At 42.6% G+C, this 13,673-nt stretch overlaps 1 protein-coding gene across 1 annotated transcript in view; it reads left to right on the plus strand.

Annotated features, from left to right (window-relative positions):
* The first annotated feature begins 6,289 nt into the window (after positions 1 to 6,289).
* arhgap24 (Rho GTPase activating protein 24) overlaps positions 6,290 to 13,673 on the plus strand; it is a 53,313-nt gene continuing 45,929 nt past the window's right edge. Inside the window, exon 1 of the mRNA XM_070449776.1 lies at positions 6,290 to 6,499. Within this exon, the coding sequence (XP_070305877.1) occupies positions 6,490 to 6,499 (10 nt within the window). The 5' untranslated portion in view covers positions 6,290 to 6,489. The remainder of the gene's footprint in view (positions 6,500 to 13,673) is intronic.

Below are 13,673 nucleotides of genomic sequence, written 5' to 3' on the forward strand. Positions count from 1 at the left end.
AATGTGTCAGGACCCGGTGCGAGAAACAGTCACTAAATCGGCAGAACCCAGAAGATGAGGCAGACACAGCAGTACTAGAGATGGTGGTTTAATAAAAAAAATAGATATCTTCCAAAATACAAAAAAAATCCACAAAGTGGTAAAAACAGCAAGGGAAAAACAAACCTCAAAAGACTAATCCAAAATACAAAAGAACAAAACCAGAGAACCTCTGGAAAATCCAACAAGAGAAAAATATATGTTCACAACAAGGCTTGGGCTTGGGCTGGGTGCTAACATACAAACACTGAGCAAGGAACTGAGGAACACACAGGGATTAAATACTAACAAGGGAACGACATACAGGTGCAAACAATAATTAGAGCAAGGGAAAAACAAAAGGTACAAAAAAGGTGCAATGGGGACATCTAGTGACAAAAAACCAGAACAGTCCTGGCCAAAACCTGACAAAAATGTGTGTAATATGAAGCTTTACCATTTGCTATGAAAAATTTGTGGTATTTTGATTTCAATAACAATTTTCTTACATTAGTTGATGGAAATTGAAAATTATAAACATAAATATTGAAAATGCACAATTTTCGATTAGGATATTTTTTTAAATATATTGTTGAACATAATATACTCTACGGCCATGTCAATGTTTTACAGTGAGATCTCTGCTAGTTTTTAAATATGGCCCATTTTATACAGACACAAGGCAAGTTAACCAATCACACCTCTCCTTTACTTGTATCATTGCACATCCTGCCAATCATCAGCAGAGGGCAACCATTTTGAATCTATTTTCACATTCACTCTGTTGGTAATGCTTAAAGATTGGATAATATCTCTAAAAGTAGCAGAGATCCCACTCTGGAACTTATATGATATGTCTGTAGAGTATATTATGTTCAACAATAAATTGAAAAATGTGCCTAATTAAAGATTGTATATTTTCAATATTTATGTTTATATTTTCCAATAATCAGAAATGAATGTAAGATAATTGTTATTGAAATCAAAATACTACTCATATTACAGAGCAAGTGGTAAAGCTTCATATGACACCAATGTTTTTTCTGTAACACTTACAGATGAAACATTATGGAGTCTTTTAAGGTTTGAACCCTTTTTTTCAATTTTCGCCTAAAATGACATACCCAAATCTAACTGCCTGTAGCTCAGCTCCTGAAGCAAGGATATGCATATTCTTGATACCATTTGAAAGGAAACACTTTGAAGCTTGTGGTAATCTGAAATGAATGTAGGAGAATATAACACATTAGATCTGGTAAAAGATAATACAAAGAAAAAAACATATATTTATTTTGTACCATCATCTTTGAAATGCAAGAGAAAGTCCATAATGTATTATTCCAGCCCAGGCACAATTTAGATTTTGGCCACTCGATGGCAGCAGTGTATGTGCAAAGTTTTAGACTGATCCAATGAACCATTGTATTTCTGTTCAAAATGTTGTATCAAGACTGCCCAAATGAGCCTAATTGGTTTATTAATAACTTTTGAAGTTCATAACTGTGCACTCTCCTCAAACAGTAGCATGGTATTCTTTCACTGTAATAGCTACAGTGCAGTTAGATTAACAAGAGTTTAAACCTACCGATTCTGTAGAGGTTAAAGGAGGCCTGGGTAAGGCCAAAATGCCATAAATACGCCATATTTGATCAATTATTTCTCAATTCTGCTTTTAGATACCAATGCCAAATAAATGTCAACAATCTTTCCTCCAAAGGAACATTCTATGAATTAAATGTCGTGAAAATCACCCCAAAATCATGGTATTTTTTGGTCTTTATTTCATGAGGAATCACCCAGTACAGAGTTTACTGTAAACAGCCAGTTCCATTCTTTATTACACAGAAGAACTGCTCCCCCTCTCCCTCTGTAGACAAAAACAAACAGCCATCAAGCTATGTCCCAGTCAAGACAAGGGTTTGGTCCTGTGTCAACTCAACTCTTCAGTACAATGTATGTGTAACAAATGGCACCCTATTCCCTATATAGTGCACCACTTTTTAGCAGGGCCTGTAGGTCTCTGGTCAAAGGTAGTACACAGTGTACGGAATAGGGTGCCATTGGGAACGCAGCAAGTACTAATAGTACTGCATCTGTGGACCGTGGCGTTGCATATTCAAACCAGTTTGTTTTTCATTCACACTGCTTCGGAGCTGCTCCTTGTCTCTTCAGCTGCCACAGTAAACACGATGTCACTATTATTGACTCTCTCTCTGCACCAGATTAGGGCGTTAGAGGACAGACTAATGACCATGGGGCGCCTTTTCATTTTTATTCTGGAGTCTTTGTTACAACAACTGAATTGAGCAGAAAGAATCAATATTATTATTGCTGCAGTTTTTTTAGACATCAAGACATGGAGGCTATATAGCAGCCGGTATCCAGACTAACTGTACTGTATTTGGCAGCTGGTATCCAGACTAACTGTACTGTATTTTGCAGCCGGTATCCAGACTAACTGTACTGTATTTAGTATCCGGTATCCAGACTAACTGTACTGTATTTAGCAGCCGGTATCCAGACTAACTGTACTGTATTTGGAAGCCCGGTATCCAGACTAAAACTTGTACTGATAGCAGCCGGTATCCAGACTAACTGTACTGTATTGGCACCGGTATCCAGACTAACTGTACTGTATTTTGCAGCCGGTATCCAGACTAACTGTACTGTATTTAGCACTGTATCCAGACTAACTGTACTGTATTTAGTAGCCGGTATCCAGACTAACTGTACTGTATTTAGCAGCCGGTAAACCAGACTAACTGTACTGTATTTGCAGCCGGTATCCAGACTAACTGTACTGTATTTAGCAGCCGGTATCCAGACTAACTGTACTGTATTTGGCAGCCGGTAGCCAGACTAACTGTACTGTATTTGGCAGCCTTATCCAGACTAACTGTACTGTATTTTGCACCGGTATCCAGACTAACTGTACTGTATTTAGCAGCGGTATCCAGACTAACTGTACTGTATTTGGCAGCATGTATCCAGACTAACTGTACTGTATTTGGCAGCCGTATCCAGCTAACTGTACTGTATTTGGCAGCCAGTATCCAGACTAACTGTACTGTATTTTGCAGCCGGTATCCAGACTAACTGTACTGTATTTAGGCAGCTGGTATCCAGACTAACTGTACTGTATTTGGCAGCCATTATCCAGACTAACTGTACTGTATGTTGCAGCTGGTATCCAGACTAACTGTACTGTATTTTGCAGCCGGTATCCAGACTAACTGTACTGTATTTAGCAGCTGGTATCCAGACTAACTGTACTGTATTTGCAGCCATTATCCAGACTAACTGTACTGTATTTAGCAGCCGGTATCCAGACTAACTGTACTGTATCTGTACAGCAGTATCCAGACTAACTGTACTTGTATTTAGCAGCTGGTATAAAGTCTAACTTACTGATCTTTTTTGCAGCCGGTTTCCAGACTAACTTACTGTATTCTGCAGCCGGTATCCAGACTAACTGTACTGTATTTGGCAGTCAGTATCCAGACTAACTGTACTGTATTTAGCAGCCGGTATCCAGACTAACTGTACTGTATCTGACAGCCAGTATCCAGACTAACTGTACTGTATTTAGCACTGTATAAAGTCTAACTGTACTGTATTCTGGCAGCCGGTTTCCAGACTAACTGTACTGTATCTGGCAGCCGGTATCCAGACTAACTGTACTGTATTTGGCAGTCAGTATCCAGACTAACTGTACTGTATTTTAGCAGCCGGTATCCAGACTAACTGTACTGTATTTGCAGCCGTATCCAGACTAACCGTACTGTATTTAGCAGCGGTATCCAGACTAACTGCACTGTATTTAGCAGCTTATCAGACTAACTGTACTGTATTTAGCACAGTATCCAGACTAACTGTACTGTATTGGCAGCCGGTATCCAGACTAACTGTACTGTATTTAGCAGCTATCCAGACTAATGTACTGTTTGGCAGCCCGTATTCAGACTAAACTGTACTGTATTTGCAGCCGGTATCCAGACTAACTGTACTGTATTTGCAGCCGTATCCAGACTAACTGTACTGTATTTGGCAGCGGTATCCAGACTAACTGTACTGATTTACAGCCGTATCCAGACTAACTGTACTGTATTTAGCAGCCGGTATCCAGACTAAACTGTACTGTATTTGCAGCCGGTATCCAGACTAACTTACTGTATTTGGCAGCGTATCCAGACTAACTCTAATGTATTTAGCAGCCGGTATCCAGACTAACTGTACTGTATTTGGCAGCCGGTATCCAGATTAACTGTACTGTTTTTGGCAGCCCGTATCCAGACTAACTGTACTGTATTTGGCCAGCCAGTATCCAGACTAACTGTACTGTTTAGCAGCCGGTATCCAGACTAACTGTACTGTATTTGGCAGCCGGTATCCAGACTAACTCTACTGTATTTAGCGCAGCGTATCCAGACTAACTGTACTGTATTTGGCAGCCGGTATCCAGATAACTGTACTGTTTTTGGCAGCCGTATCCAGACTAACTGTACTGTATTTGGCAGCCATATCCAGACTAACTGTACGTATTTGCAGCGGTATCCAGACTAACTGTACTGTATTTGGCAGCCAGTATCCAGACTAACTGTACTGTACAGTATTTGCTTCTCTGCCTTTATTCACCACTTTGACCTTGCTGTCTAAAATGAAACTAGAACAGCAACAGGAAATAGCACAAGGAACTGAACTGGCTTGTTAAGCAGCTACGGTACACACACACACACACACACACACACACACACACACACACACACACACACACACACACACACACACACACACACACACACACACACACACACACACACACACACACACACACACACACACACCACACACACACACACACACACACACACACACACACACACACAGAGCTTGGTTCAGCAGCTATGATATGCAGCTGTATATAATCCTGTTTAACATCTTCCAACGTTTAGTGTTTGGTAAAAAGACAGAATACTGGGGATGCGTCCCAAATGGCACCCTATTCCCTATATAGTGCACTACTTTAGACCAGGCCTGAGCCCTGGTCAAAAGTAGTAGGGAATGGGGTGTCATTTGGGACACCGATTGGAAAATACAACAGGCCATTTGATTTCAATAAGAACAAAGCAGTCCCAGGACACTGGGACTATCTCAATACGTTTGCATGACAATCAATCCTCACAATGCCTAAGAAATGGAGAAATGCCTGAAGAAACAGCCACAATTGGGCCAGCTCCCAAATTTGCTCAAGCTCTCTTCACATTACCATGTAGATGACTGGTGCCTCTGTTTGGAATGTCAGTGTACTTCTAGTTAACGTACACACTATTACTCAACCAGGTGTGACCAATGAAGGTCTCTCTCTCTCCCTGGGGCGTTTTTCACGAAACCTACTAGTGGAATTCAGTGGAATTGTTCAAAATGACGGAAAGTCTATTAAAATAGTTTGTTGAGTGTCTACAGATGAACTATGAAAATAAAGTGTTACCAAATCTTGATTCCTCTCAAGTGTAATGAAGTACGTAACTTTTTTCAGTCCACTCTGATCCCTGTCCTGTGTGATACACAGTTATTCACGTGGCACAATGGTCCATCATCCTAACGATGGTTACCGAGGGCTGAAACGCCGTACATTTATTACACCATCAGCTTAAATGATGAGTCACGTCTATGTCTCTTCTACAATCAAATAGGATTTTCTCCTAATGTCTCAGTAGTCAGAGTCAGTATGAATATCCACTGGGAACTTCCCTAAAAAAAAAAAAAAAGGCTCCGTCAGTGATACAGGACATCCTGGGGAAGATACAGTACCTCCTGTGTGGAGGAACTACGTGTAGACAACAGGACATGTTAGGAATGCAGGGAGGGTATACATGGCCAGACAGCGAATCAGAGGCTATGAACCGTCTAAGGTCAACGAGTGTGAGAGTGATTGATGTAAACGGTCAGAGAGCTTGAGTCAGATCAGGAAAATAGTGTTCTTTGTGACCAGGGTTACTAATACATTATAGTATAATACTATTGTAAAAGTGCAATAACATTTGTTTCTCAGTATGCATAGCGTAGCCTAATATGAATCCCCTAAAATTGCCAACAAGTATACAAACCTACCATATGCTATACTGCAAAGCGCATCTACTCAGGCAAAGTGAAAATCTTTAGACCTTGTCTCTTTCTCTGGAGTCTGTACTTTTCTCTGCCAAAAATCCCTTCACTCTCTCTCTCTCTCTCTCTCTCTTTCCCTCTCTCTCGCCCTACTCCCGCGATCACCAGCACAGCTCTGGGAGAGCGGAGGGGAGGGGTTGGAACGTTTTTAATCCCATTGTCTATCAGCCGGTGCGCGAAGCATGTTCCGCGAGAACCCTTCTTGATGTGTTGAAAATCATTCTGAAGTAGGAGCCTTTACAAAATTGGAGTACGGGGCTATTTACCGAACGGAAAACGGTCTTATGTGACAGACATCAGAACTACATGTTGACGGGTCAGTAACCACGAGTGTATTTTCCTGTGTAGCCTAATACTTTAAGTTTTTGTGACTTTATTAAACTATATACCTCAAAGCTGTTGCACACATGCATTTATTTTACAATCCACCAAATGGACTTGTGAAAACTAAATCTTGCCAAGGCAATTGTGGATTGGATTTAATTTAATCAGTAGAAATAGACGGAACTATTATTGTTTTAAAGATATTTACAGGCAGCTATAGCATTTACATGTTACGTATCATTAAATCAATAGCCTATTGAATTAATTAAATTTGACAATGTTTTCTAAACGTTTGGATACTGTACAGCCATGACAGAACATTGCTCCATGTGATTGTGAAAGAACGCGTGGATAGCCTATAATTAGCTGAAGAATAGCTGATGCAGTGTAGTAGTCTCCCTCGGATGATAGATCGTTGGGTAAATGACTCTCGAATGTTTTGGACAGATTCCATTGGCAYGCCGTGCTTGTTGATGAAGATGATGACCGTGGGTAATAGGCTACACAAATCGTTCAAATCCTTAACACATTTCTTACACCAACTTGCTACAAATGAAATATTGAATGATGCACATTTTGTAAATGTAAATCCTGTGAACAGAAACAGAATGGTGTAGCATAGACATATAATATATTGTCCTGTTCTAGTCATTCTATTTGAATGTGGTGTAACACAATACTAAGAGTAGCACTTGTTACCATCTGATCTTAAGCCTTTAAGTTGACAAAATGATCCATTCTTCGGTGGAGTCCATAATGACAATAAGTATGGGCTTCCTCTGAAAGGAAGTCAATGGGACTGTGGTCAGCAGGGCCAATCATGGAGTTATCAAAGGCAGTTAATGATTCTAAAGAAGATGGTGGTGGCTCTGATGTCACAGTTCGGGACCAATGATGTATATAAACCATGGATTGATGATGCTATGTATTGGCCAATGAGAGGCTTTGAAGCCACTGGTCGGCCATATTGGAACTCCCCAGGAGCAGTCCTTCATAGGAATTAATGGATTACATTTATTAATTATGAAAGTATGAAAAATATGAATAACATTCCATCCATGAGGCTACTAGGTCATTTGACTGCAGGAAATTCTTGAAAATAAAGTTATTGGAATTCTTATTGGAAATGTTCTTAATTCCAAGATAGCTAAACTATTTTCTTAAACTCTGGGGAGTGAGAGAATAAGCTAATGAAAGCAATTGAACAGGTTCAATTCTCTCACAAACTTCATCTGAATGTTTCAGTATTGATTATTAGAAACCCAAGAACATGTTGTAGAACAGTAATCTCAGTAGGAAATATGCTAACATGATTTCCATTGCTAGCTTGCTAAATCAGTTGCCTCGTGACAATCATCTTTAAAAAAAAAAGATTTAACTAGGCAAGTCAGTTAAGAACAAATTCTTATTTACAATGATGGCCTACCAGGGAACAGTGGGTTAACTGCCCTGTTCAGGGGCAGAATGACAGATTTTTACTTTGTGAGCTCAGGGATTCGATCAGGCAACCTTTTGGTTCCTGGCCCAATGCTCTAACCGCTAGGCTACCTGCTGCCCCCCCCCCCCCAAACATTTTTTTTTCAAATAATAATAAATAAATATATATACAAAATTATAAAAAATTAAATATATTAAATTATAATGAGAATAAAACATTTAAATAAAATATAAAATATGAATAAATATACAAAATATCAATTCAATTCAATAATAAATAATATATATTTTTAAATCTAATACTCTTACAAACTATCATATGAACTTCTTATTATTTTTGTTTTGTTTTACTTCTCAAGTTTTTGCGTAAGAAATGTTTTGTGAATCTGGTCACACTGCCACCAAGGGCACATGAGACACGCATGTCCTGATTTCACTAATTGGGACATGGTCCTGGATCATCATTATTTTGTTGTTCCTGGATCTATAGTCCATCAATCATCCATCAGGATACGTATTTCACAATCAGAGCCACTGAAAAACATGAAAAACATGGTCTTAATGTGAGGATACCTGCTGAGCCAGGTAGAGGGAGGGAGAGCCAGGTGGAGGGAGGGAGAGCCAGGTAGAGGGAGGGAGAGCCAGGTAGAGGGAGGGAGAGCACAGGTCGGAGGAGGGAGAGCTAGGTGGAGGAGGAGAGAGGAGAGGGAGCAGGTGAGCGGAGGGAGAGCCGGTAAGGAGGAGAGGAGGGAGGAGCCAGGTACGAGGGAGGGAGAGTCCAGGTAGAGGAGGGAGAGCCAGGTAGAAGGAGGAGGAGGCAGAGCGGGGGCCAGGGGAGGAGGTAGGGAGGAGAGAGGGAAGGAGAGACCAGGTAGAGGGAGGGAGACCTAGGTAGAGGGGAGGGAGAGCGGGTAGAGGAGGGAGAGCCAGGTGGAGGGAGGGAGAGCCAGGTAGAGGGAGGGAGAGCCAGGTAGAGGGAGGGAGAGCCAGGTAGAGGAGGGAGGCCAGTAGAGGGAGGGAGAGACGCAGGTAGCAGGAGGGAGAGCAGGTAGAGGGAGGGAGAGCCAGGTAGTAGGGAGGAGAGCCAGGTAGAGGGAGGGAGAGCCAGGTTAAGGGAGGGAGGGGGTCGAGGGGGGCAGGGGAGCCAGGTAGAGGTAAAGGAGGGAGGCAGTAGCCGAGGGAGTAGCCAGTAAGGAACTCCTGGGCTAAATGAACAATGCAGCTTAAAGTAGTGACGTCGCTGCAGCCGCTCCGCTGCATACTACGAGGTTGGAACTAGTGGACCTAACTGGGCCCGGTACTGTAACTCTTCTGAGCCAATTCGTGCATAATAAGAACGCATGCACCATGTCCCTGGCAGCTAAGAGAGGACAGGTTAAGGGAGGGGAGAGCAGGTAAAGGGGAGGGGAGGGGAGAGCCGGTAAAGGGAGGGAAGTGAGGAGGCCAGGTAGAGGGAGGGAGTGGTTAGAGCACAGGTAGAGGCAGTGAGAGCCAGCGTAAAGGGAGTGGGAGGGAGAGCCAGGTAAGAGGTAGGGAGTTGGGAGCCAGGTAGAGGGAGGAGGAGAGCAGGTAGGAGGAGGGAGAGCCAGGTTAAAGGGAGCGGAGGGAGAGCGAGGTAGAGTGAGGAGCGAAGCAGGTGAAAGGAGAGGGAGAGCCAGGTTAAAGGGAGGGAGGGAGAGTAGAGTAGGAGGAGGGAGAGGCCAGTTGGGTAGGAGGGAGAGCCCAGGTAAAGGGAGGGAGGGAGAAGGTTAGAGGTAGAAGGAGAGCAGGTTAAAGGGAGGGAGGGAGAGCCAGGTAAAGGAGAGGAGGTGAGAACCAGGTAGAGGGAGGGAGTTGAGAAGCCAGGTAGAGGCAGGGAGTGTAGAGCCAGGTAGAAGGGAGTGAGAGCGCAGGTAAGGGAGGGAGTGAGAGCCAGGTAGAGGGAGGGAGTGAGGGCCAGGTAAAGGGAGGAAGGGAGAGCCAGGTAAAAGGAGGAGTGAGAGCCAGGTAGAGGGGGAGTGAGAGCCAGGTAAATGGAGGAAGGGAGAGCCAGGTTGAGGGAGGGAGTGAGGGCCAGGTATCGAGGTAAGGAGGGAGAGCCAGGTAAAGGGAGAAAGGGAGAGCCAGTAAAGGGAGGGAGGAGAGGCCAGGTAGAGGAGGACAGGGAGAGCCAGGTGAGGGAGGGAGTGAGGGCCAGGTTAAGGGGGAGGGAGAGCCAGGTAAAGGAGGAGGGAGAGCCAGGTTAGAGGGAGGGATGAGGCCAGGTAAAGGGAGGAGGGAGAGCCAGGTAAGGGAGGGAGTGAGAGCCAGGTAGAGGGAGGGAGTGAGGGCCAGGTAAGGGAGGAGGGAGAGCCAGTAAAGATGGAGGGAGGTGAGAGCCAGGTAAAGGGAGGGAGAGCCAGGTAGAGGGAGGAAGGGAGAGCCAGGTAAAGGGAGGAAGGGAGAGCCAGGTAGAGGGAGGGAGAGTCTGGACACCTGCCCTGGCTGCCAGAGATCATTATGCTCATTAAAGGGGAATCAATTATGAGCTTCATCCCACAGCCAGAGCCACAACAGCCGAGTCAATAGGTGAAGTGTCCTCTACAAGAAACTAGAGTGGGTTGGGAGAGGCTTGATGCTGTGAGCTGTGTGGTTGTTAATTGACTGCTTTAGTTATTGTTTGTCTGGTTCTTCAAGACAGGTTGTCCTCGATGACTGAAAATGAATTTTATTCCTTTTACATTCCATTGAATTTGTTATTGTAGTCTCGTTCACTAGTAATATGTCTTGACTGCCACAGCAAGCCTACATACACTGAGTGTACAAAACATTAAGAACACCTTCCTGGCCATCCGAGTGGCTCAGTAGTCTAAGGCATTGCACCGCAGTTCTTGAGGCATCACTACAGAGCCGGGTTCGATCCCAGGCTGTGTCGCAGCCGGCTGCAACCGGAAGACCAATGAGGCGGCGCACAATTGGGTTAGGGGAGGGTTTGGCCGGCTTGGATGACCTTGTCCCATCTAGTGACTCCTTGTGGTGGGCCGGGCACAAGCACGCTGACTTCATTCGCCAATTGTACGGTGTTTCCTCTGAGACATTGGTGCGGCTGGCTTCCGGGTTAAGCAAGCAGTGTGTCAAGAAGCAGTGCGGCTTGGCAGGGTCGTGTTTCGGAGGATGCATGGCTCTCAACCTTCGCCTCTCTGTAGTCCGTACGGGAGTTGGAGCGATGGGAAAAGACTGTAACTACCAATATGGGAGAATAAGGGGTATAAAGTAAAAAAAGAAAAAAAGAACACCTTAATATTGCCCTCAGAACAGCCTCAATTCGTCTGGGCATAGACTATACAAGGTGTCAAAAGCATTCGACAGGGATGTTGGCCCATGTTGACTACAATGCTTCTGGAACAGTTTAGCTTTCCTCTTTCCTCGCCCCTACCTGGGCTCGAACCAGGGACCCTCTGCACACATCAACAACTGCCTCCCACGAAGCATCGTTACCCATCGCTCCACAAAAAGCCACGGCCCTTGCAGAGCAAGGGGAACTACTACTTCAAGGTCTCAAAGCGAGTGACGTCACCGATCGAAATGCTATTAGTGCGCACCACCGCTAACTAGCTAGCCATTTCACATCGGTTACACTTCCTACAGTTGTGTCAAGTTGGTTGGATGTCCTTGGGGTGGTGGACCGTTCTTGATACACACGGGAAACTGTTGAGCGTGAAAAACCCAGCAGCGTTGCAGTTCTTGACACAAACCTGGTGCGCCTGGCACCTACCACGTTCAAAGGCACTTAAATCTATTGTCTTGCACATTCCCTCTTTGAATGGCACACATACAATCCATGTCTCAATTGTATCAAGGATTAAAAATCCTTCTTTAACTTGTCTCCTCCCCTTCATCTACAGTACACTGATTGAAGTGGATTTAGCAAGTTACATCAATAAAGGATCAGAGCTTTCACCTGGATTCACCTGGTCAGTCTATGTAATGGAAAGAACAGGTGTTCTTTAATGTTTTGTACACTCAGCGTATATACAGGTGAAGTCGGAAGTTTGCATACACTTAGGTTGGAGTCATTAAAACTCGTTTTTCAACCACTCCACAAATTCCTTGAAAACAAACTATAGTTTTGGCAAGTCGGTTAGGACATCTCACTTTGTGCATGACACAAGTAATTTTTCCAACAATTGTGTACAGACAGATTATTTCACTTTTAATTCACTGTATCACAATTCAAGTGGGTCTGAAGTTTACATACACTAAGTTGACTGTGCCTTTAAACAGCTTGGAAAATTCCAGAAAATGATTTCATGGCTTTAGAAGCTTCTGATAGGCTAATTGACATAATTTGAGTCATTTGGAGGTGTACCTGTGGATGTATTTCAAGGCCTACCTTCAAACTCAGTGCCTCTTTGCTTGACATCATGAGAAAATCAAAAGAAATCAGCCACTACCTCAGAAAAAAATGGTAGACCTCCACAAGTCTGGTTCATCCTTCAGAGAAATTTCCAAACACCTGAAGGTACCACGTTCATCTGTACAAACAATAGTATGCAAGTATAAACACCATGGGACTACGCAGCCGTCATACCACTGTAATCACACCAACACTGTCTTGGCCTGATATCACACCAACACTGTCTCTGGCCTGATAATCACACCATCACTGTCTATGGCCTGATAATCACACCAACACTGTCTATGGCCTGATAATCCACACATCACTGTCCTATGGCCTGATAATCACACCAACACTGTCTATGGCCTGATAATCACACCAACACTGTCTATGGCCTGATAATCACACCAACACTGTCTCTGGCCTAACTATCTGTCCACACTAATAGCTTAAGATACTACCGTAATGTAGTGCATATAAGTGACTATCGTAATGTAGTGTATATAAGTGACTATGGTAATGTAGTGTATATAAGATACTACCGTAATGTAGTTTATATAAGTGACTATCGTAATGTAGTGTATATAAGATACTACCATAATGTAGTGTATATAATATACTACCGTATATGTAGTGTATATAAGATTTTACTGTAATGTAGTGTATATAAGATTCTACCGTAATGTAGTCTTTTAATATACTACCGTAATGTAGTGTATATAAGATACTACCGTAATGTAGTGTATATAATATACTACCGTAATGTAATCTATATAATATACTACCGTAATGTAGTGTATATAAGATATACCGTAATGTAGACTATATATATACTACCGTAATGTAGTCTATATAAGATACTACCGTAATGTTAGTGTATAAATATACTACCGTAATGTAATCTATATAATTTACTACCGTAATGTAGTGTATATAATATACTACCGTAATGTAGTGTATATAAGATAATACCGTAATGTAGACTATATAATATACTACCGTAATGTAGTCTATATAAGATAACCGTAATGTAGTCTATATAATATACTACCGTAATGTAGTGTATATAAGATAATACCGTAATGTAGTCTATATAATATACTACGTAATGTAGTGTATATAAGATACTACCGTAATGTAGTCTATATAAGATACTACCGTAATGTAGTCTATATAGAATACTACCGTAATGTAGTCCTATATAATATACTACCGTAATGTAGTCTATATAATATACTACCGTAATGTAGTGTATATAAGATACTACCGTAATGTAGTGTATATAAGATACTACCGTAATGTAGTCTATATAAGATACTACCGTAATGTAGTGTATATAATAGCTACTCCCTTCTTTTCCACTGGACTGGCT

Source organism: Salvelinus sp. IW2-2015, linkage group LG20 (assembly GCF_002910315.2).
Source record: "Salvelinus sp. IW2-2015 linkage group LG20, ASM291031v2, whole genome shotgun sequence".
NCBI classification, from domain to species: domain Eukaryota; kingdom Metazoa; phylum Chordata; class Actinopteri; order Salmoniformes; family Salmonidae; genus Salvelinus; species Salvelinus sp. IW2-2015.